We start from the raw sequence: 25,473 nt of genomic DNA, 5'->3' as shown, positions 1-25,473 counted from the left end.
CTTGGCGAGACTCTTGGGAATTACATAGACATTATTTCATGATCAACCAAAAAAGTGAAACCTTTTAAGATAGACTGCTCATAATTGTTCCTGTTTTCTGATTTCAAAGTCGCAAATAAATTCCTTTTTTCTTTCCTTGCCAACAAAGGTGACCCCCACAAGTAACAGCAGTATTTGTTAGGTTCGACACAACACAGCAGCGCGGGGAACCACTCAGTGCTGTCAGGGGATCCGTCAGCCGAGACGAGCACAGCCGGTTCCCGGCTCTGAAGGCGACGGCTGCCCCTCCGCGCAGCACAGCCTGGCAGCGCACGCTTCCTGCAGGAAACCCAAAAGCCCACGCTGTGCCAAACTCCACTGTCTCAGAGCGTCTGAAATCACTGCATCTTGAATGCCATCACATCGAAGTTATTAGGGAACCAGTCACTTCATCTCTTCCTCGTATTCGTTGGACGCAGGATCAGCAATGTGTCGAAAGGACGATCCATAGGATCCAACCACCTTCTCTCTTGTCCCCCATCCAACCTGACATCAGACTCATTCTTGGGTGCCTAGATGTTAAACGTCAGTCACTACTTCACTTCCCCCCACCCTTTGCCCTGTGCTTCCGTTTAGTGGGCATGTGATGCTGGAAGGGCTCTAAGTCTTGTCTCTTCTGCAGCAGCCACTCCTACAGACCCACGCTGCTCTGCATTTAGAAAGCCCCACGGCAGTGGTTCTGTTTTCTCGGAGCAGCTCACACACAGCCCCCTGTGTTGCTCAGTCCGCACGGCCACTGCTTCAGCCCTAGCCCCTCTCCCTCGCTGGGCACCGAGCCCCCCTCCTCCACGTAGGGAGCTCCACGTGTTGGGGATTTGCCCGGGTTCCCATTTCCCTCGCCGCGTCTATTTTGGGTATAATGTTTCCATTTGGGGTAGAAACGAACTAAATTCTTCAGTACATCTCTTTTAAAAAAACTTTTTCCCAAACCTGGACAATATTTTCGAGACAATAATATGGACCTCTTCCAACTATGTCCATTTTATAAATAGGGAATGCTGGATTCTGCTGTGTAGACGAGGCTAAGATAACTCTGTTGGGGTGTACGGGGCTCAGAAATGAGCACCCACCCATCTCTCTGTTCTTGTCCCTTTGCCCTCCTGCTCTTCTTCCGGGTCACAAGTTATTATCAGTCTCCATGAGGCCTCCCTTCACACCTCCCAAATGCTACCATGTAAATTCAAAATCACTTGTATTGAATTTCACCATTACCTTACTCCTCAGTTTATTTTTTTTAATCGCTCAGGTAAGACCCCTTGGAGGTTAGAGACGCTTTACTCTAGTGCACCATTTGCCTAGCTCTGCACCCACACACAGCAAGTCGGCTTTCTGTTCCTAGGGATGTGAATGCCTGTCTCCTCCTAGGTAATGTCCCTGTCCTCTGAAAGACAGCTGCACGTCTCACCATAACTGATAACAGGCAGGCAGTTTTTCAATTATACTTTGGACTCTCTTTCTCCCCTTGCACGGTTTTGGAGGAGGCACACGGAGAAGGCAGAGTCGGAATAGTGCTGGGGCTCCCCAGCCATCCCGTCCGAGGCCTGCGTTTTGCCAGACCTAAGCCAAAGCAGATAGAACCCCACCCACCGTACACGTCCATTCATCGCCTCAGATATTCACAGGGGCTTCCCCACAGCTGGGCTTCAATACCAGGACCCGGGGACCCAAGGATGACGCTGTTCCCGATGGCAAGCAGCTTAGGCTCCGGGGGGCGGTCGGGGGGAGAGAGAGAAATAAGTGGATGCGTGGACTACAACAAGGAAAGCTGTGATAAGTCGGGCAGAGGGTTATGAGAAACAGCATCCAAGCTGGGGTTGGGGTGCAGTCAGGGAAGGGCCCCCAGCTGGAGAACCATTAAACGAATAATCACCGTTTCCATTCAGTAGACTATTGTGCAGCCATTAAAAATGTATCTTTGATCATTTTAAGTGGAAAACAGAAGTGTTCTCAATATGAATAAGTTTATGAATGAAAAAAAGGGAGGCTGGAAGGATGGATGGGCAGTGCTTTTGTGTCCCTTAGTGGGCGGCCAGACCATTAGCTCTCCCCTCCTAGGTTCTCTCGGGGACGCTCTGCTAGCGGGGCAGGGAGGGGAACCGCGCCGCCGCCGCCGCAGCCTTACCCTGCCCACGAGCACGGGGTCCGGCCCGGTGTACTCCTCTATCACAAAGAACTGGTTCCACACCCAGCCTCTCTTGGAGCGCTGCAGCACCTGCCCCTCCTTGCCCTTCTCGTGGTGCCCGTGGAACGAGGGTCGCAGGTGGCTCCTCCGCTCGGTGCTGAAGGCCTGGCTGTGGCACAGCATGCCCAGGCACACCAGGGCGGCTTGTAAACAGTAGTTCTCCTTCATTTTTGGTTACGTGGTAGGCACAGGAGAATGCGGCTGTCGCCCCTCCACCAGCTGTGCGGCGGCCTGGCCGATGGTGGCCTGCCTCCCAGACGCGTCACGCAGACCTCTCTGGGAACGGACCGTCTCTGCGTGCTGAGCACATCACGTCAGGGCTGCCCGCTCCCCCAGGCGCCTCCTGCAGGCAGAGAGAAAGGTCGCATTAGCCGCAGGCTCCATCGCCACTTCATCTCAACTCCATCCCCGGTTTTTTACCCACATTGGACCATGTGAGGGCTTCATGCTGGGCCCTGAGGAGGCAGACGTCAGAGATAGTCCCTCCCCTCTGACGGCGCACCACGTGGTGGGTGAGAGGGACACACACGCACAAAGAAACCCTCGGGGTCTGCGTGAGGATAAAACGTGCGCTGTGGGAGCCCGCTGCCCGCGTCCGAGTGTCAGTTTTACCACTTACCGGCTTTGGGCTTGGGCTAAGCTACTGACTTCTTTGAGCTCGGCTTGCTCATTTGTGAAGTGGGGATGAGACTCATACTTACTGCAAGGCGGCAAGGGGGGTCAGTGGGCCGAGGCCCTGAGCACAATGCCTGGCACACAGGAAGCCCTCCATGTTTATGTTACTACTGAGCATAATTGTGCCTGGGCATGTTTTTGTAACAGACGAACTCAGGGCATCCCGGGAGTCCAGGAGAGGAGCATGTGATTGACGGGGACTGGGGGTGGAGGTGGCAGACAGCGGGGGCAGTGAAGGGAGACTTCCTAGAGGACGGCATGGCTGGGCTCAACCCCAAAGTGAGAGTTACCGTGATAAGGGAAGAAGGGAGTGGATGAGACTCCCATGCGGAGAAACAGCATGTCATAAAGCCCTGAGCTGGTCACAGCACAGCAGGTCCCAGGACATCCAGATCACTGGAGACTATGAGGGAGAAGGAAGACAACAATGGGCCTGCTAGATGAGGGAGGCCGGGGAAGATCCTGAAAGACCACTGATGGTCACCCAAACATTTGTCAGCAAATTCAGGGTTCAGGTTCTCCATGGAGGGTCATTGAAGGCTATTATGTCAATTCAATGGGCAAGATTTGCTCTTGTTGGTCAAAGGTCCACCGAAGAAGCTGAAGATCCAGCGTTAACCTGGCAGGGTATCAACAGATAAGCTCTTTCCAACCAGGAGGAGCAAAATGAAACAGCACGTCCTACCATCTAATCCAAAGGTCTTGTTCCTGGCACCCAGCCATGATGTGACAACTCATCAATAGGAAGCATGAGCCACTAACACCTTTCCATGACCCTTGTAGGTTTCTGATCGGTTGTCACTCCAGTCCTCTCCGCAGCGCTCTGGTGCTTCCCGCTAGTCCTTAACTTCTGCCTCAGGTTCCTGGGCTTCCTCCCTGGGCCTTGTCTTTCTGGTGCTAAAAACTTAATTCTCCTCTAAGGGACCTCCATTGCTTTTTTTCCTCTCTTAGCCCCACACTTTACTCTGGACAATCATCGTCTCCCCGGGGAGGGGCCACCTTGACTCCAGTTGGAGTCCTAGTTCCCGGAACCAGGCAGTGTCCACTCCCAGCGCTGCCCCGAATGTGAGGGACTCTCAGAGCATCAATGGGCATGCAGGATGACACATTGATGATGAGAGTGACACTTCATTTCGGCCTGGGGGACAGGGGTGTCGAAATGAAAGCGGTGAGATCCCTGAGTATGGTATGAATAGAAACCATCCTCTCGTTCTTTGCTATCTAGTTCAGACGAAGTGGGGGGAGGGGGAGAAGGAGGGAGTATGGGCCTTGGCCTGGTGGAATATGTCTGCATTTGGAAAGCAGATAAACCAGATGAGAATACCACTTCTCTGTCTCACCATCTGGGTAACCTTAGGCACGTCACCCGGCACTCTGAGCCTGCATGCTTTCGTCTGAAAGTAGGCATGATGAGCATTTCTACAACTATACAGGACTGGACACAGAGCGGGAAGCGGGCACACGTGGGGTCTCTTCCTCTCTTCCTAGACTGCCAGCCTCCCTCAGAAAAAGGGGGTGCTCTTAACTTGCAGATGAAGAGGTCCAGAAGAGGGTGGTGAGGTGCTTTCGCGAGGAAAGGAGCTGAGGAATGAGAGTTACGTGCAGACACCACAGCCATCTGGCCTGGGTAGTCTAGCAAATAAGGGAATCGGTGGACTTCGAACTTGTAGGTGCAGAACCCCTCTCCTTCTAACAGCCTTCAACTTCAGCAACCCAAGCCTTCCTGCTTCTGGGTAATAAGGCAACGTGATATCTAGGGAGGCTGAGATGTGCTGTTAATTGCAGGTGCCCATCACTGCCCCCAGTACCACTCTGCAATGGATTATATTAGTCTCTTTTCAAGATACAGGGACTTTAATATTTATTGTGACAGACACTGCATGATGTGTGGAAGAGAGAGATTAAAAAGGCAGTGCTATCATTTAATAGCTTCTCCCTCGGACTCAGGCATTTAGTAATATATCAAAGGCTATTCCTTATATCAAATGCTATTCCTTGCAAGCCAAACTGGCTGTGTGCAAAGAGCACTGAGGGGGACCCAGAAGAGGTTATATCCTAACATGAGGCAATGGGAAGCAACAGGAAGTTCCCTGGGGTTACATCTGGAAGCTGGAGGTATAGTTGACAACCTGCCACTAGCTTGTCACAAGACCTCACTAGTTCCCCTCTTGGTAGCTCTGTCTCAGTCTCTCTAAAATGAAGCCATGGTGTTCCATTGTCTCCAAGTGGCTTCCAGTTTCATATTCATAGTTGGAGCTCCATTAAGAGATTGGGGGGAGCGGATTTCTTCTGATTCATACACTGTCTCCTTCCTAGACTGAGTGCATCTTAGTGATGAGATTACATTTTATTCATCTTACGCCCTGGATTATATGTCCAGTGAGTGAACCCTTCAATGCAGGCCATTCATAAAAAGAAGAAGTGTGATTTGAACCACATACTTCAAGTTCAAACTCGATTTTACCACCATGGAATCTCAAGAAGAAATAGAAAAGAAAGAACATATGGTGCAGCAAGATTCCTGCCCATTTTACACCATGCCAAGTATTAAGTGTTCATTCACATGGTGATAAATTATTCTTGCATATAAACTGTGAAGTGTCTTTGAAAAAAAGGGTTTAATTAAAGTTGATATTTCTGCACCTCTTTCTTCTGGCTGCCATTTTGCTGTAAAGCACAATTATTTCTGACACTAAAAGTGTTGTAACTAGATGACAACATTTTTTCTTTTCCTTTGTAAAAAACATTCTAGCTTGATACTAATGAACTTAAGAGCTTCCACATGACCAATAAATAATAAACCCTTTGTTGGAAAGATGAAATTGTCTATTTTCTTCTGTAGGAAATACCAGCAAAACCAATTTACTTTTAAAAGTAATTCATCAGGCCCATTACTTGTAAGCACTGATATGACTCTGTGATATATAAAGTTATTTTAATGATGAATTTCATATATGTAAGATTAATTTTAAGACATGATTTTTAAAATTTAATGCAATTTCAGAATGAAAAATCTACTTAGCAAAAGCTTTTTATAGCCATTGCTCTAAAAACTACAAATGGTAATTCATCTGATTTCTATAACAAACTATGAATAGGTACTATGAATATGTTTATTTTAAAGGATGAGGAAACTGAGGTCCAGAAATATTAAGCAACTTAGGCAAGGTTATGTGTCTGATAAACAGCAGAGCCAGAATTTGAACCCATGACACTTGGCTCTAGAGTCTGTATTCTTCACAAGCGATCAATACCAACTCTTGACATTTGTTTGAAGTTCACAAGGAAATGTTATGGACACAGTGATAAAAACAGTAACCTAGAAGCCACCTAAAGTAAACCAATAGTACGACTTCATGACCATTAACAATATGACTATGAAGAAAATAATAATAATCATAATTTAACATTTGTTCATTATTATCTGCCTAGTATTCTTCTACGTGTCTTCAACAAGTGGAGCCATTAAATTTTCACAATAACCCTCCACAGTAGGATTATCCCCATTTTACAGGGAAGTAGTCTGAGGCACAGTGAGATGAAGGAACTTGCCCGTGGCTACAGAGCCAGCACGCGAAAAGGCTGGGATAGGAGCCCAGGGCAGCTGGTTCCAAAATCTGCATCCTTACCCCTTGCAACGCTATTATTATACTGCCTCTCTAAGGGGCAGCTGCATATCAAATACAGACACTCATCTCGATGCACATTCAACAGTCTTAAGGTGAAAACAATTTAAATTTTGGTGATACCAGCACTGGGGCGGGATGAGAGGGCAGGAGTCATAATGTGACTAAAATATTAACAGCAAACCAGAAATAGGAATAGAACGTATTTTATAGCAATGGTCAAACTGACGATGAATAGAAGGTACTTTCATCCATCAGTCCATCACGACACAGTCACAGTACAACTAGGTCCTTAAACAGCACCATTCACCAAAAGCTAATCTTTGTTTTTTATTTTTTAAACCCATTTCAGAATTTCTAAATATATAGGTTAAAAATGATGTGTTCAGGGAGATTTTTTTCTTTTAGGAAGGCCTTTAAAATCTAGAGATCTGATTGATGTATTCAATGGTAGAGAGTTTGCAGGAATCACGCTTGAAAATTAATAGGAGCCCGCCCTCCTAAGAAGACCTTGACGTTGGTAGTAATTAGGGAAATATATCAATGTTCTAACTGGTTTTATTAAAGACCCCCAAGGCGGGTCTTGAATAATCCTTCCATTAAAGCACTTTCTAACAGTATGCCAGGATGCCTAAGCATTGGGGTTCCACTAAAACATATAGGGGAACTTTATTTTATGATTGGAGCATATTGCTTGGAAGGAAAAAAATAAATGTCGTTGAAAGGCACGGGAGTAATAACAACGGAAAAATGGATTTGCAAAACCACCAGCTCTAAGTGGAAGGCTCGCCCTTCTATCTTGAGAGCAGATAGCCCGTCATAAGCTACTGTGCCTTGAGCATAAAACTCTTGCTGCGCCTGCTTTTGTCTCCGTAAAAGAAAATGACATATATGGGTGTTTAAGTATATTTGGACTCCTGCTGGAAATTGTTATCGGGTAGAGAAAGAAAGACGAAAGTGCTTAGCAGAAAGCAAGCGGCTTTGGTTTTACAGCGTTCTCCTCCCCACAGAGCTGGAAGGATCAGACGGGCTGACCTGTTCTTTTCATTTCCAGTGAGCTAATTTACGGTTTAAGACACGTTATCGTTACATTAAGAATATTTCCAAGGCCCACACCAGAACTCGAAAATCCATTCTGCATGTGCAGTGTCCCCTTGCTGGCGGAGCTTAGGGGCGCCGGTCTCCACTTCAACAAACACAGCTTTGTAACCAATCGGATTCTATTATGCAAATTAATTCAAGCATATTTTATCCTCCGTTCAGATCTCATCACTCGGCACTGAGCTGGTCTCTAGTTTCAAATCAAATCACAGGAATTATGCCATGTCTGTGGAAATCACAGAGAATGGGAGAGGAAGTATTAAAAGGCCTCCTGAATCACATTGCTTATTCTCTGATTTCTACACTTGGAACAAAGCATAAGTTTTGGGCAATAATCACTTCTGCTCAGGTGCCAAAAACACAGCAGAGACACCAAAAGGGTCACTGTATGTGTTTCTGCGTGTTCTAATACCAAATTCAAATGTTAAAATATGCAACAAATAGGGCCGCTAATTGGTGACTATGGCATTCTCTAAGGACGGGTGGAAATGTTAAAACTGCTCCACTGGAGGTCAGTCAGTGGCGGACACTGGTGTTGGGCAGACATGGGTCCAAATCCTGGTTCTGTCACTTACGAGCTACATAAAATTAGGTCATGACAGTAAGGATTGTCCTTGACCAGGTGCTTGATTTTTCTAGTGCTGGGTGGTCTACTCAGGGCTTGGTACACACCATTTTGTTGTATTTTCACCACAACTCTATGTAAGCATCACGCATGTTTTATCTAGGAGGAAACTGGGGCTCAGGGTAGTTAAGTAATTCACCCATGGATACAGCCTGAGTCACTGCAAAAGGATGCAATTCAAATTCAAGTTTACATGGCTGTAAAACCCATGCATTGGCTTTGCCTGGCTCCCCAACTCCAGGAGTCCATGTTCCTCATCTTCAGCACAAAGTGACCGTGTGATCCATCTCCAAGAACCATCTGAGCTGTTATTTGGTACTGAATATCACTTTGTTAGGGTGTGACTGTCACTCTCAGGCTCTTATGGCCACAAAGTATCACAAGAATCCCTTTGAAGTCTGCAGACCCCAAACATACAAAATCATTCAGTGGTTATTCATTTCTCTCTTCAGTTAATTAAATCACCTTCCGGTGATAAAATGGTTAAAGGCAATGTGTGCAAAGAAGAATTTATTATTTGTGCTTTACTGAATCCTGAAGATAGTATTTTTCTCAATATAAAATTTTAAACTGTTAATCATTAAAATGAATGACATCCATCCACTTACGCAGGAAGCAGTGTGGCCAGCAGTGTTACCTCAGACTACAAATAAACAGTCTATGAATGTGTGGAAAGAGAGAGATTTTTCCTTCAGTTTTTCTTTTGCATGAGCTAAAATACCTGAGGGAAAATCAGGGCAAAAATGGCAATGTTAAACAAATGCCCAACATAGTGAATCGTCATTCGTGGTATCAAAGCCTAGGTGTAAATTTCCCTTTGTCTCAGAGCAGTAAATATTCATAAAGTGTTCTTTATTGGCCTGTCCCTTTATTCAGCAATAACTTTGCACAGAGCCAGGCTTGGGTTTGGTCTTGGGGTTGCATGGCCACCATGAATCTCTGATCTGTAGACTCCGCTCAAGCAATGATGAGACCGCTGTCTAAGCAGATGAATGGCGGTCTGATGGGACCGGTGCAAACAGGATTATGCGCAAGACCACTGAGGAATCAGGGACCCTGTCTCTCCAGGTGAATGTGTACCCTATCACTCCAGTCTTCCAGTGCTCGCTCGCTCCAGCCTTTTCCAAGTAAACAACTATATCCACAATCTCCAACATCTTGTCCCATGATAATCAAGATTTACATTGATCACTGTTTTGTTTCAACCTGTGTAACCTGGCTCAAAATGATAAGCTGGGTGAGCCAATTGAGAACTTGGGGGAGGAGGAATTGAGCCAAAGGGAAAAAGGACTCGTGGACATGGACAGCAGTGTGGTGATTGTGGGATGAGGAGGAGGGTACAAGGCGACTAAGTGGTAATGGAAAATACGATTGAAAAAAGAAAACTAAAAAAAAAAAAAGGTACTTGAATGAAAAGAATTAGAAGCATTTGCCAGTTAACGAGGGAAGGTTATGAGGTACCTGGGGGAATGGAGTAGCCACGAAGTTATATCCTACAGCCAACATTTCTGTGAAATCAAAGTTCTGAGCAAGCCAGTTAGAAACCGAACAGAAACAAACATGGCCCCTGTCCCTGAGCCGTGCAAATGGCAGCAGGCATGGCCCGCCCTCCGAAGACCTCGGCAATCAAGGACTGCCGTCCTGTGGAGCTCGCTGTGGGGCCCAGCCCCGCTAATCTTCTGTTCCCTACATCCTTTGCAATGTCCTGTGCACCGAATGACAATAGCCCTCCTGTACAGGAGCCAACTTGAGGGCTTCCTTTTTATCATCAAACAGTGAAACTGGTGAACCACAATAATCAAGAGGAGGTTAGATGGTTCTTTTGTTCATGGGTGAAGTGCTGTAGCTGTGGAGATCATTTATTCAGATGTAGAAAATGCTTTTCTTCTCTGAATTTCCAAGGGACGCTGGGGCAATAGGGAGATCTTTACAAGAGAAGTCAAGACCCTTGTGTTCTTGCAAAGGTTCTGCCACTGAACAGCTGTGTAACCTCAGAAATACATTTTCCTCTGGGACTAAGTTTCTCCTTCTATAAAAAGGAGGCGGTAAATAGCTTATGAACGGTCCTCCAGGAGCCTGTGGGTCTGTGCTGTGCTGTGGGAGAACCGCCTTCCCTGCATGAAGGTTTTCGCCTCATCTATGAATGGAAGGGTGGGTCCCAGCTGGCATACCCTGCTCTGCGCACAACGCCAGGGGGCCCACGCACAGCGGACATAATGGCCACGGTGCCCTCTGCGTCTAGGCAGTGCAGAGCCCTGCCGCTGTGACAGGTCTTGACTCCCAGCCTCAGGAATCAGGACTTCCTCTGATGGACAACAGGAGTCCATCGAGGTCCTGGCCAGGAGACTGATGGCGTCTGAGCTGTCAGAGGTCTACGGGAGAGACTGACCTGAGACATGGCAGTTCTGACAAAACAGCTGGGAACACGGGCTCAGGACTCAGACGGCCTTGGAGGGTGAGAGCTCAAGGGTCACCACTCACTAGGAGTATGATTCAACCTCCCTGAGTCTCCAGGCTGCCGTGTTACGGGTGGAAAAACGCCAGGACCGGTCCTACACGAGGAGTGCTGCAGAGAAAGGAGGGGATGCGAGGAGAAAACTTAGGGTGGCCCTTGGCTTGGCCTCACACAGGTGACCAAGAGGATAAATCAGGAGTTTTACTCCTTCAACCAGAATACAAAACTATGTACTGTAAGCCCTGGATACACTGAGATAACATGCGATATGCATACAACATGCCACACAACATGCAACATGCACTAAGGTGCAAGACTTCCCAACGACTCCAGGAGGCTGTCCATTGAGAGGAGACACACAAAATAACACGGTAACAGGAACTGCTAAGTGCAATGGCATAAATATTTGGGGGAGATGAGATACAGTAGACCAGTGTATCCAAGAGACATATATAATGAGTCACATGAATGATTTAAAATTTTCTAGAGGCTACACTTTTAAGAAGTTTTTAAATATGTGTTTATATTTAACCCATTACACCCCCAAATTGTATCATTTTACTATGTAATCAATCTAGAAATGATGAGACACCTGGTCTTAAGTCTTGAAAAGCTGGTGTGCATTTTGAACTCAGTCTTGGTTTGGACTCGCCAAATTTCAAGAGCTCGCTCCGTGGCCGCCCGCGGGCCAGTGGCCCCGTGGGCAACAGCCCGGGAGTAGAGGGTTCTAGGGTATCTTGGAGAGGAGGGCGTGTCGGCAGGGGAGGTGCCTGGAGTTGCTGCAGTCGCTCAGGTGAGAGGGAACGTGGTTCTGAGCTAGAAAAAGAAGCCTCAGGGGAGAAACAGGGGCCCTCCTAGGAGCCAGGCAGATGCAAGGGCGTTGGGCACCGGACGGATTGGGAGGGAGAGAGGGTGAGGCCGCAGCGGCAGGAGGCAGAGGACACGGTGGTGCTGCTCTGGGCCTCGAAGGAGAGGGGGCTCGTTTGGGGATTCAGAGCATGAGCTGGGTTTCAATGCATTGAGCTTGTGAAGCCCACGGACTAACGCTCAAGCAGAAAGTCGGAGCAGAGTTAGGTTCCCGGGTTCTACCAGAGTACGGGCACCATTTCTAGTTCACGTTTGGACATTCTGTTGCATTATTCAATGCTCGCATATCAGCAGTGGATTAAAAACCTACGCTCCTTCCATGGTTAGTCCCTCTTCGGTAGGCAAGTGGGAAAAACTGAGAGACGGCGATGACAAATAACTTGTACAAAGTAACAGAGTGAACCAAACCTAAACTCATGTTACAGAGGAAAAAAGGAGCGGAAGGGAAAAGCATCAACCGTGAAAGAGACTTTATATGGCATCTACCCCCCACCCCTAAAATAAAACCCCTGCTTTAAAGCAGTCCTCCCTTTCAAACTATTTCTATGGAAACAACCAGTTCAGGTTCTACCAGGGAAAAGACATCCATAAATAAGGACCTGAGAGCTCTCTTTAAAGATTGTCAGTGGGGAACTGGAAGAGGGAAAATAATCTGACATCCTGCAGAGAACCACTTTCCACGAAGTCTGTTTTTTAAAGTATAACCATAAAAAGAGGAATTATCCCAACGTGGCCTTAATAACTGACAAGGGCTTGATGTTTTGTTTTTTGTTTTTGTTGAAATAATGACTGGAGCAGAGAGCACCCCGCGCCCCCCCTGCTGAGGGCCTTTAGCATCCTGAGAGGCCCAGCCTGTGACCCCACTCCTGTGCCGTTCACACACATCCGTCCGGCTTCATCGGCCGCCAAGCGGGAGTGAATGCAGGAATCGTGCTGCTTCCAGTTAATTGGAAGCTTGATTTCCACCAGACTGTGGGTGGGCTGCTCCGGACATTCCTTCCTAATGTATATCTCCCCAGACCACCTCATCATGCTGAGAGTAAACTAAACTCTGTCACATTTTAAAAGATCTTTTTTGTTTGTATCTCTCCTATACCACAGAAGGTCCCCATCTTGTTTTAGAAAGAATGTACTAACAATAGCTTCATAGTGATCTCATTGTGGTTTCAAATAATCCCATCTTTGAAGCTCAATTCTTTCCTTTCTAAGGTATTAACATCATTTGTCAAAAGGAATGGGATTTTTTAAAAAGTTAAGCATAAAAGAAAAGTAATGGGATACAGCAAACTAGTCAAGTGTCTTGTGCTTGTGCAAAGCATTTTCTGAAGTGTACACTGAACACTGAACACTCTCAGACAGGCAGGTCTTTGTGGGTCTTAAATAATATGGTTCACTTAATTAGATTTTCCATAATCCCAGGTTAATCCTATTGTGAATCACAGGTGTGAGTTTTGACTTGCCTGGCAGAAACATCTATTGCAACAAATGCATTTCTGGGGGAAAAAATACCTTATTTATAATTCATGACCAGAATTATTGCCATAAAGAGACTCTCTTTCCTTCTCCCTCCCCAAGATAGAAGCAACCAGTTCCACTCCTTTGGATCACATTGCCCTTTTAAAAAGAATTTAATAAGGGCCCTTCCTCTTCTCCAGGATATCTGAAGCTAAGACTCGGAAACATGGCTAACTCCTCCCTGAATTCCATGCCAGTGAGTGCGGTGAGGTACACAGTCCACGTGGCCTCTGTTCCTCACGGAGCTTACAATTTAGACCAGTGTCTCTGGAACTTGCCTGCATGTTAGAATTAACTGGGGAGTCTTAAAACTCCTATTGCCCCCGCTTTGCTCTAAACCAATGAAAACCAGCAGTCAGTGTTTCTGAAATTCTCCAGGTGGTTCTACATTCAAGCTTGAGAATAACTGTTCTGGATCCACACTATCCAATATGGTAGCAACTGAGACACATACAGCTTTTTTAACTTAAATTAATTAAAATTAAATAAAATGGAAAATTTATTTCTTCCACATGCTAGTCCCATTTCAAGTGCTCAAGGGTCATTTCAATCACTGAAAAAAATCTTCATTGGTTTTAGGCACTAAAACATCCTCATTGGAAGCAGAAATCATCTGTTCAGTTAATGAAGGTGTACAAAGAACATTGTACTAGGCATTCAGAGAACTGCTATGAACTCATTGCACAAGGTCCCATAATCTAGGCTTCCGTTTTCTTGTCTGTGAAATGAAGGGCTGAATAAGGTAGGTGGCTCTCCTAATGTGAGCAGCAGAGTGTCCTAAAAAATTAAGGGATAAAGAGCCGTAATGAATGGGGATGGCTGAACTGACTGGTCCCTTGCCCCGCTGCAAATCGATTCAGCAAAGTAGTCCCTTAAAAAAGCAGTTCAACTGCACCAAAAAAAAAAAAAAAAAAAGAAAGAAGGAAAAAAAGCAACCACTTCTGAGATCTTGATACCTACAGACTTGCTGTCTCAGTCCAGTGGCGGGTCAGTAAATTCCTGCTTCAGCGCCTGTAATCTCCTGGGTTAGGGAGGAGGCCCCAGCTCACTGACAACTGATAACTCACTTCCCCTCTGAGTCTGTTTTCTCTGATGAGAAAAAGGACAAATGATGCCTGATCTCCCCGGCTCCCAAGTTAATTTGAGGGTCGAATGAGATAACAGATCGGGGAGCCCTTCATGAAAGCATTACGCAGGCTTCCCAGGCAAGGAGGAGGGTGAGGAAATGCCGGCATCAGTGGCAACACACATTTCTTTGGGTAATTTTTAAAATTTTGGCTTTTAACCTTTAGTGGCATGGGTTGTAGATAAATGTAAATGACCTTTTGTTGATACAGACAGGAGATGTAATTTCACTCTTTTTCTCAGCTAAGGACATGAAATTTTCCAGACGCTGCAAATGAGTTCTTTTCGTGTACATGAGCATCCTTTCGTTGGCCCACAGATGCAAAGGGATTCTGTGTGTGGACCTGTGCGGGTGCCGACCTCCGGGGTAGCGCCTCGGCTGGGGAACGGTGCGGCGGGGAGAAGGGGGCAGAGCTGATTCCAACAAGGAAAGCTATGCACGCACAGTAGGGCTCAGACTCAGTAAGGACACAGACCAGAAGCCCCTCTGCAAAGGCCATGATAAGGGACAAGAATACAGCAGCACGAGGACTGTGGACAAAGCCACCAGGTACTTGTCACCTGAGATGGCATGGGCTTTCCTGCCCGGTTAAGTTCCAGGAGGCCAAGCTCTCATTCTCCATTCAACCTCTGCTGATACAGCTCTGTGCGTGGGGGCGGGTACCTGAGTGCCCACTATCGTGGGCAAGATGCTAGGTGACTCACATGCATTCTTCAGAACCCCTTTCCCTGCAACATCCTCAGGACTTCTGCATTATTCTCTCCACTGTCCAGATAAGGGAACAAGGGCACTTCATTGCAGAGCACTCAGTTTAGTTCATGTGTTTTGTTTAGCGCCAGAAATGGGATTTAAGCCCATTCAGAGGCCCTTGCCTTCTAGCCACACGTTGAACTTCTCTGTGTAATTCGCCTGTGAAGGTTTTAATTTTTCTTTTGAGGATGCACAGAACTCAGCTAGATTTTATTCCAAATAGCAACCACTGAAGAAGTATTTGTGGAAACTAGGATTTCTGCAATAGTTAAATGCTATGAATTTAGCAAAACATGTTCTTTGCCTCAAGGAACTCACAGGTTGCTGGAATTTTTAGAAAGCAAGTATTTCACCCAAGGGTCTTGCATTCAGCACTTCAAACATCCCCAGCTCCTTTAATATTTCCTAAGAGGAATCGCCCCTGCCCTTCCGCAGGTGTTCTCTCGCCTGCCCAAATCTTCCAGACAGTCCTTGAATGAATGAATCATGATTTGCAAACCCTCTCCCTCTGAACATTTCCCGCATTAGAACAAGATTTTGCTCTACATCCTTCACCGCCTCAGCCTCCAAAGGTGCTAATGACTAATAAAATGCAAGCGGCGCAGGGAATGGTAGGAAGGCGGGGGGACAATAAACATCTTCTAACAAATGGAACCAACCCGACACGAGACAGATCCATGAGACCTCATGAGCTAACGATTGTCGAAAAGATGAGGCACGCCACTTGTGAGGGGAGGAGTTACGTGGCGGTATGGGCAAGTCCCACAAATCAATATCCTGCCAAGGGCACGGAGGTTGAGGCCCAGAATTATCCTCCGACAGGAAGCGTGGCTGTTACCCATCGCTGCTCCCACGGGCAGGCGGTCCCTTCAAAACCCGCACTGCAGAGGAGACCCAATCCTGTTTTCAACAGCAGACACAAAGGAGGTGACACAAGCTTGCTCTTGTTTGTTACAAAATTACATAAACAAAGAGCACGAAGCTTTAACGTCCATGCAGAGAACACCAGTGTGACAGAGACCAGCTGGACGTGTCCCCACACATGCATCACGTCCCTCTAGGAAGAGCCTGCACAGCTGCAGATGGGCTTTGCTCTGGCTCTCGGGATCTTACATCCATCGACCGAGCACCACTTTCCAAAACGGTTTTACTGGTAGGGCCAGTTGGCAGTCCGGGGGACCACTAGGAGGGGAGAAAGCACCCCCAGCATCCCTCAGTGTGGGCCAGTCCCTTTGGACACAGCTGCCCCAGGCAAGCACGGAGCAGACAGAGAAGGAACAACAGGGTGGTTACTGTGAGTCATGAACTTTGCCATCCAGGACTGACTGGCTTCCTGGCAAGGTGTCCGTGACAGAAGTGCCCACGCTTGTGTCAAAAGGATGGCTGCCCACAAGGCCACAGAAACATGGCTTAGTCTCCCGGTTCAGAATCTGTTTCCACTGCTGAATTCAACCACAACACTGGCTGCCCTAGGCTTGAGCCCTCCATTCCCGAGGTCTAAATCTCCATCGTTCATCTCTTCTACACTTAGACATTTTAAGATCTAAACTCCAGCCTTGACCAGCGTGGCTCAGTTGGTGGGAACATCATCCCATATGCCAAGATGTCACAGGTTCAATCCCCAGTCAGGGCACACACCCAGGTTGTGGGTTCAGTTCCCAGGCTGGGCACTTTTGAGAAGGCAACCAATCAATGTTTCTCTCTCCCATCAATGTCCCTCCTCCCACACCTACCACCCTTTTCTCTCTTTTTTTAAAAGCAATGGGGGAAAAAATGTCCTTAGGAGAGGATTAAAAAAAAAAAATGTTCTAACTCCAGCAACTGGGATTAGGCAGTACAAACTGCTAGTTACAGAATGGTCAGAGAGATGGAAGCTCCAGCGTGGGGAACTCAGCAGTGATGTTGTGATAGCTGCGCCTGGGGCCAGGTGGGCGCTTGAAGCAACGGGGGAGCCACTCTGTAAAGTATATGATTTTCTAACCACTTTGCTGTGCATCTGAAACCAATACAGAATAACATTGAATATAAACTAATTTTTAAAAATTAAAATAAAAAAAAACACTCCCACAACCTAATCAAGCCAAGAAGTGACCAGGTGGGCGTGGGGTAGAGGAGGTTCAGAATTTATAATCTAGTTGATTTGACACATGTACACGTGCAGAAAGTAGCTAATAGCTCCAGGCCAAGTCAGCTCACTAAAATCAATGACAAATAGAAACATTAAGAGAGGTGAAAATATACTCAGGACGGCCTGGCCACTTCACGAAGAAACAGGATGGGACCTGGATCGGGAAGAAGATGGGTACCATTTTGAAAGGCAACGATGAGAGGGTGGCACTGTAGCCTCTGCATCGCTCTCCGAGGCCACGCTCTGCACACCCTAAGTTCACAGCTCATTCCCTGGGAACCCGCCTTTCCGGTCCCCACCAGGGCTGCCGCTCTTTCAGGTGCCCAGCTGGATGGCCTAGGGCTTTGAGGTGCCACCTGGGCCAAGCCAGGTGTTTCTGGCTGGGGCCTGGCCCCTGCCTCCGGCGTTCTGACCTATTGTGGGATGTCTGAATTCTATCTGGGCCAAGGGGACCATAAAGGACACTGCCTCCTGCCTGTGCACAGGTAACTCTCTGGTGACTGTGTGCTATTACCCCAGATGGGCACTCTTTGTACCAACTCACATCAAGGACTCGGAAACCTTAATAGTTTCTCCTGCCTTAGAGTTATTGTAGCTATCTGCCCGCAAACCACACAAACACACACACATGCTTTTGCCTCATCTTCCTTCCCCTCCCTGCCCTGCAGCTGAGAGAGTCCAGCAGGTGCCCTGGCTGAGTCTGCGCCAGGTTCTGCGGAATACCACTTTGCCTTTTGCCCTGCTGGGAGTGAACCGAGCCCTAAGCTGCTACATGATTTGCGCCCTTTTCTTCTTCCAGTATTTCAGTAGCTTGCACACCCCCTTCAACAGATCCCAACCCTCAGTGTGCTTGGGTAGCCAGCACAATCTTCCTCCTGAGGAGGTAAGGTTTAAGTGTTACACAGGGTGCGTCCTGGTAACTATGTTACTACACAAAGGAGGGAACACCTTTTCAGACTGTGTCCTGGTTAAAAAGGGGACCACCATAAAATGAGCAGGGTAGGTCTATGCCTGTGTTTGTTGACACAAGGAGGGGATGGAGGTTTCACTCTGACAAAACTCAAGAGTGAAATGCTGATGGCCCACAAAGCAGAAGGCAGAGAAAATGTCCCTGAGGTCACAAGAAAAAAATAAATAAATAAACAAGGGGATGTTTTGTTGAACATATTTAAAGAAAAGCAATGTCTCCTTCAATTAATTACAAATCACAAATTGGCGCTGAGATTGAACTTTGGGGAGGTAGAGGAGAAAGGATACTTTTTTTTTTTTTAATTGAAAGAATAATAAAGACCTTAATACAAAGATGTGATTTTTTTTTTCCCCAGTGAAACCATCCTGGAACAAGAAAGCATGATAAAGAGGAGAAATTGAGATTAGGGCATAGTAGTGATAATTCTTTCACTTGTAACTGTCTAAAGGATTTTAAACCTGTTTCTTAGGGAGCATGGAGAATAGGAAGTTCACATGGGAGACCAGTAGACGTCACGTATACTGTCCAGATAGGTAGTTTCAGAGTAAATTGTTTTCCCTATTCCATTTTGTGGCTTTGGTTACCCTCCCAACCGTTCCTTTGTTACCTTCTTAGTGTCCTGCACAACAAAAACCTGCAGCATTTTGTTTTTGTTTGTTTTTGAGAGAGGACCTGGCCTTGGTGGAAACCCACCTGGCATTTACAATCAGCCATGCCGAGCTGACAAAATCCACGCTGCAATTACCTTTGGTAAGGAAGCCGCCTGACCGAGGCTCATTTCTCGTAAGTTGTGTTCCTTGTCAAACCAACTCTTGCTTTGCTAAGAGAGTGCAGATTTCTACGAATAATCATCACAAACTTGTCAACAGCTCTTTGTGCTGGGGTAGGAAAATTCCCACTCCTAATCATATGGGTGAGGAAGGAGTATGGGTTTGGGACTCAGAAGGCATGCGTGAGGTTTTAAACGCTATCATGCCTATGGAATCAAAATGAGCAAGTCATTAATGTTAGTAGGAAGTAGGGGTGCTAGATTTAGCAAATAAAAGTACAAGAAATGAATTTGAATTTCAGATAAGCAAGTTTTTAGTATAAGTATGTCCCATACAATTTTGGGTAACATACTTATACTAAAAATATTATTTATTGTTTATGTGAAATTCAAATCTAACTGGAAGTCCTGTATTTCACCTGACGAAGTAGAAACTCATTTGCCAAAATAAAATACTGGACTTTAACTCCAAACTTCAAGCTAATTTTACCCGAAATCCCCAAATATCTTTTCTGTGAACTCAGAATGCTTTTCCTGGTCCCCACAGAAGCAGTATCACTGGGCAGGAGAAATCACATTTGGGGAAATGTTGACAATTTGAGAACTTTTAACATCAATGGAGCCAAGTTCATAGAAAACCAAGGAAGGATGTCTGACTTCCCTGGAGAAGGTAGGCTAGGCCCCGGAATATTGACCGGTGCCCTACAATGTAAAAGGCCTAAGGATGAAAGGCTTATCTATAGTGCTAATTGATGGAGGAATTAGGAATACTGTTCTCTTTCATCCTCTGAGTTGACAGAGGTTCTCAGGAAACAGCCAGTAGTGAAGTCTTGGCATCCGGATCATTTGTATTAGGAGCATAGACTGAGCCAGATCAGTAGGCACCTTTCAAGGTCTTTTCAGAAGGCAGCACTCATGGAAGTTTGCTCACACACACGTGCACACACACATGCACACATTCATAAAATGCATTCACCAAACATGCCCTCAGCCTGGCCTGGGAACCTGGTGCTGAGCTAAGCAGAGGCACTGACAAGAGGAGGCTGTTGTGTCCTCAAGTCCCTGAGAGTCTAAGGGTGTTGGTGGCAGGCTGGGAGGCAGCCCAGGGAATTGTAAATACAATGTGCAGGGCGCCCAGATGGCCGTGTCACGTTGCTGAGAGCGCTGAGGGCGGACTCCCATCACCAGGGTGCGAGGGTGTCTCAGGGAAGACTTGCATGATAAACCTGAGTGAGATCTTGAAGCAGTGAGTGAATCAGACATTCACAGGGAGAAACAGCAATCCAGGCAGAGGGAACAGCAAGAGTAAACATCTAGGACAGGAAAAAAGGTCCCATGTCCAGGTAGCTGTAGGAATTTGAGACCAAAATCTCAGGACTGCTCAAGAACGAGGAAGGGGGCATGGCAGAAAAGGTAGGCAGCTGGTAGACCACACACACAAATAATAAATAATAGTTTTAATAATCATAACTTTCACTCTTTGGCCAATACAGGTGAGGAAAATGCTTATATTCATATCTATGCTGCCACATGCAAAGACGGGGAGTCAGTAGCAAGTCAGTCGGCCATGTAGAAATAGCCAAGTTTCCACCACAGTCTGGGTGTCTGTCCAGCAAAATAAGTGGACTCTCCTTTAGATATTCGTTTTCCATCTGGGTGCAGTAAGCCCTTAGAACCTTTAGGAGCAGCAGAGTATCTATGGCTGCTGTGAGGAAGAACAAAACAACCACCACCACCTCTGTCCTACCTTCCAAGTTAGGTGGATGGAGGCAGGAGGGCAGGAATAAAGGGGGAAACTCTTGCGTTGCCTATCTACAGTGTTAGACTTGTAACGAGAGCATGAACGATACTTGCTCCGTAGTCTTCTGAGGCAAACAAACGCAACCAGAATCAGAGGACTTTAGTTCCCCACCTTCTGACCTCAGACAAAATGGCATAACCTAAATTTGACCCCAGCGACAAGAAATAAGCCCCAATACAGGTGCCAAGCGATCTCTAAATCTCCAGCACAAACAGCTAAAGAAAAGTGGCTCGCAATATAGCAGAAGTGGTGTCTATGCAAAGAAGGAAATTAATTTCTTCTGATTTCCCCTGATCCGCACTGTATGTACCAAATCACAGTCCTCTTTGCAAAATTAAGGGCATTAGTTATCTTCCCATTCAGCCAGAGTGGCATTACACTTGCATGCTAAGCTGAGGAATATCAAGTTTTCATAAAATCATTCATCAAGAGGTGAGACCTCACGGTGATTAGCGTTTCAATAAGAAGCCCGGGACTAAATGGAGAATAAGCGCGCCATCACAGTGGCAATTAGGCATCTTCGAGACAGGCAGGCTTTTTCTCAGACCACTCGAGTTGAAGCAAATGAAAAATTTTTTTCCTCTCTCTTTTTTCCCCTTGCTGTGAAATGAACTGCCTTAAATAACTGATGAGGTGACAGTAAACCCGTTTAAAAAAAAAAAAAGTTTTCCCATTAAGTGAAGCTTAATTAAACAGAGCACAGGCTAATCGTTCTTCCAGCTAATAAGTGAGGCACCCTGGATAAATCACCGTGCTTGCAGGGGATGGTCTGGGAGAGGCCTGTGATGAGACCCCACCAGTAAACTGGGAGAAAGCACACACACAGACTTTAAGAAATCGCAAGCCACTTGGCAAAGCAGTGGATGACTTGGAGATGTGCACAAGCGAATAAAGTTAATCAAATACTAATATTTGTTTCTAGTTATCCTCTCGTTAGATTTACCCAGAATGATAAAGCTACACATGCACTTATGCCACAGATGAGGTGCTGGAATTGCTGGTGAAAGATTTAGCTGCGGTCCCGTGGTGGTCTAGGGCCGGAAAGTCTCCGAGTACAACACCATCAGTGCTTCATGGTGGCGGGATCGTGTGTTTTGTTCATCCTCTTATCTGCAGCAGGCAGTGCCATGGGGAGCGCTTGGGAAAGCATTCGATGAACACTTGCGGGAGGAATGAATGTGTGAGGAAAAAGACACAGGCCACGTTCATGTCTAACACGGTCATAGAGAGATGAGCTTGGATGTTGTTGCAAGTTAAACTGTATGCCCAAAATGTTGAAGACTTAACCCCTTCTACCCCCCCTCCCAGTACCTATGAAGGTAACCTTATTTGATACTAGGGTCTTTGCAGATGAGCAAGTGAAGATGAAGTCATGAGGGTAGACTTTAATCCAATATGACTGTTGTCATAAAGAGGGGAAATTAGGACCCAGGAGGAAGGCAAGGCACAGACTCTCCCTCACGGACCTCGGAGAAGGCCAGCTCTGCCGATGCCTTGATTTTGCGCGTCTGGCCGCCAGAGCTGTGAGATAGCACATTGCTGTTGTTGAGGCCACCCCGTCTGTGGTCTTTGTCACTGTGGCAGCCCCAGGGCACTAACACGTGGGGAAGGTCAAGCGCAGGCTGAGCCAGGCTGGAGAATGGCCCGCTGTGACAGGTCAGCTCTCCCTGGTCGCCACCCCCCCGCCAGGCCATGTGCGCCCTGCGAGCTGGGGTGCTCTGCTCTGGCCAGGGGTGCTGGGTGTGAATCCAAGCTCCGCTCTGCCTTATCCTGTGGCCTTACCTGGAAAACGGGGGTGACAGGATACCATTTCTCCTTGGGTAGCTGTGAAGGTTAAGTGCGAGCATCCTTGGGACGTGCTGGACCCCTCTCTGTAGCGTATAGTGAGTGCTCCATAAATACTACCTGTTATTATGGTCAGCATTAAAACTTTGGCCCTTAGAACACAGTCGTGTTGAGGTCAATGTCACATTTCTCTGGTTCGTCCTCCAAGCGGTGTGGGCATGGCCGTTCGGCGCCGTCCACACAGAGGGGCCGGTACTGGAGGGTCCTGGTGCCCAGGGAGGCCCTCACCGTGTGAGGGGCCTGAGCAGGAATTCGGGCTGTCCCGCCCTGGCTTTAACAGGTTGTCGTTAGTCCATCCCCCACCCCCACCTCTCACCCCGAGGTTTATCAGGGAGAGGTGGTGAGGTCTGCAAAGCCCCGGCCCTGCTGGAGCTGACCTTGGAGGTCAGAAGGTCCGCAGCAAGTGCAGTGCTGGGAAGTGGACTGCTGAGCCGGGGGGGGGGGGGGGGGGGGGGGCAGTGACCTTGGCGAGGCTGCCGGCAGCCCGGCTGACGATGAGGGCTCTAACCCTAATTACCGCTCCAATGAGGGGCCTAAGGCGAAAGAGAAAACACCTATCAATCAGAGGGGTCAGGGGCAGCATGAGGAGGCTTCCGGGCCCCCTGAACGAGGTCATGTGCCCAGGGCTTCGTGATCATTGTCTTACTTATCCCTCACAACAACTCAGTGAGGCAGGTGTTACTGTCTTTATTTTGCCACTGAGAAAAATGAGGCTCGGGAGACCTTGGAGAATTCAGGGCAACGCCACACACCCTGTGGAACCCCAGCATCGCCGTAGCTACCCACTCTGCATCACTGCCCGCGGTGTCAGAGCTGAGCAGCCCCTGCTAGAAAGTTGCTCTCGCTGGGGGGTACGAGTATCTAAGTCAGATTGAAGGCAGTGTTGTCAAACCCATCTGCTGACAGTTTATAGCTATAGATTTAAAAAGACATGCACGCCTCTTGAATACCAGTCGTATGCGCCCCTAATTTTCAGCATTGTTTATGAAATGCCTGGAGGAGAGCAATTACAATAATTCATATTTTACAGCACTCAGTAATTTACAAAGGACTTTCACAAACATTAGCTTGTTTTACACTTCAGCTGACAAAGGTAAGAGTTATTATTACTCCTGTTTTAGAAGGAGTGAGTCCTTTAATGGTCAGAGATTTGTGAAGATGAAGGCTGCTCCCTGAAAGGCTGGGAATCCTGCCCCAAGAAAGGAAAAGACTTCCTTGAGGGGGAAAAGAGTTTCCACCTGAGAGTGGACAGCTCCCAAATCAGCCTCAACCCGGCGCTCAGTCAGCTCAGCCTGGAGCTTCGTGGCCAGGACATAGTGGGTTAATAAATAGTAGCTGATGAGGAGGATGCCTCATAACCCCTGATGTTTACTCCACGCCGAATATCGCCTGAGCTTTGTCCTGTTAACCTGCACACAGCCCTCTAGAGTTCTACACATTATCCCCAGTTTATGGATGAAGATAAATTGAAGGTCCAAGAAGTTAACTTGCTCAAGGTCACACAACTAGGGACCCGGCCACCTGATCATGGAGATTCCACTGTTAACAATCTGATGCTGAGGTGGGCCACCCCGGTCGTACCTCCTTTTTCATGGAGCAAAACATCCTATGGTGTTTCTGCACTTTTGTCCCCTTCTCCCCCAGGACCTCTTGACCGTCACTGCGGTGTGTGCCAGGTCAGAAACATGAGGCAGCTCCCTTCAAGGCATGGCTTCGCTCTACTCAGACCTTGGAGGCATTGTATCTGAAATTGCCCCTGCTCATAAGGTGCCTTTTCTGTTTTTCTTCCTCCTCAGGGACTGTATTTTACAATGAAAGAGTTTGATTCTGTGTAAATGCCTGAACCCAGGCATCCAAATGTCCCAATGGAGAAGTTTCTGAGTCGCCAAAGAAACGCAGCCTCACCTTGTTAGAGCTTCAAGTCACTGCTCACCGCAATCCAGGTTCAACTACGCCGTCTCCTCATGTTCATCATGCATCTTATCTCTGGATAACCTGGATGAGCTTCCAATATTCTCCCAAGACAGCATGCTTGCAATTTTAAAAATGATTCAAAACACAAACCCCCCAAAATAGTTCCAGAAAGATCATCAGTGGAGATGGGGTGGGGTCACCTTGTCCTGCACAGCAGGGTGGTCGCGGGGCGGGGTGGGGGGGGCAGTCAGGTGAACTCTGAGGGGAAAAGGGCTCACTTGGGAGGCTGGAGCCTCAATCTGTGTACGATCACCCATTACGTGTCTCTCTGTCAGAAATAATTTGGGAAATGGAATTTGAGAAGGAATTTGAGATGAGAAGACAGAGGGCTAACGGGAAGAAGGCAGGAGGGGTGGAGATGATTTTTGCAAGAACTTTTGGTGAAAAGGAAAACTCAGAAACAGAATCGACTGTGGCCTTGGGTTTCTGTCCATTGGGGAGAGAGTGGAGACACTCAGGGGCACTGCCGGGGCGGTGGTGGCGGGGCCGTCACGGGGACAGAGAGCCTGAGCGCTGGGGCTGAGGCCGCGCCTGCTGTTCTCGCTAAGAAGCTCCGTTTCAGATTTGAAGTATTAATTCAATTTCCCTCTCCTCGTGCCTCTTACCAGCTGTGAGGCATCAGGCAAATTACTCAATTTTTCTCAGGCTCTGTTTTCTCATTTTTAAAGCAGAAATAAAACGCTCGCCTGCACTGGACAAAGTGGTGGGAATTAAGTGATACAAAGGCAGCAGCCGGCACATGTCTGACACATAGTAGGCTTCTCCTCCTTCCCACTCTTTTTCTCATCAAGGCTGGATGCATGAAGAATGTTGCCTTCAAAATAGAACAATTCAGCCCCTACCTTAAGCTTGGAAGCCTGAGCTCACATCCTCCCCTGTCTGCTGGGCCTCCTGTTACAGAAAGTGCCCAGTGCCAGCCTGGCGCACACGTCATTGCGTAGCAAGCCCGAGTCAGAAGCACCTGTGCTTAAGGACCCCTGCGTAGGCTCATGATGGCTGGAGAGGGGGAGAGGTGTTACCACTGC

General features: G+C 47.3%; 1 protein-coding gene across 2 annotated transcripts in view; it reads right to left on the bottom strand.

Moving 5' to 3' along the window:
- CDH11 (cadherin 11) overlaps window positions 1-25,473 on the bottom strand; it is a 133,961-nt gene that overhangs the window by 42,687 nt on the left and 65,801 nt on the right. Inside the window, exon 3 of one of the 2 annotated variants that reach the window (XM_054579359.1) lies at window positions 2,162-2,564. In XM_054579359.1, coding sequence (XP_054435334.1) covers window positions 2,162-2,389 — 228 coding nt within the window. In that variant the 5' untranslated portion in view covers window positions 2,390-2,564. Of the gene's footprint in view, window positions 1-2,161; window positions 2,565-25,473 lie in introns of those variants that run through there. The other variant, XM_054579360.1, reaches the window with a different exon arrangement.

Source organism: Pteronotus mesoamericanus, unplaced genomic scaffold (assembly GCF_021234165.1).
Source record: "Pteronotus mesoamericanus isolate MK-2021 breed Mesoamerican mustached bat unplaced genomic scaffold, CSHL_Meso_final contig_52, whole genome shotgun sequence".
Taxonomy (NCBI): domain Eukaryota; kingdom Metazoa; phylum Chordata; class Mammalia; order Chiroptera; family Mormoopidae; genus Pteronotus; species Pteronotus mesoamericanus.
This window is presented reverse-complemented; position numbering and strand designations above follow the sequence as displayed.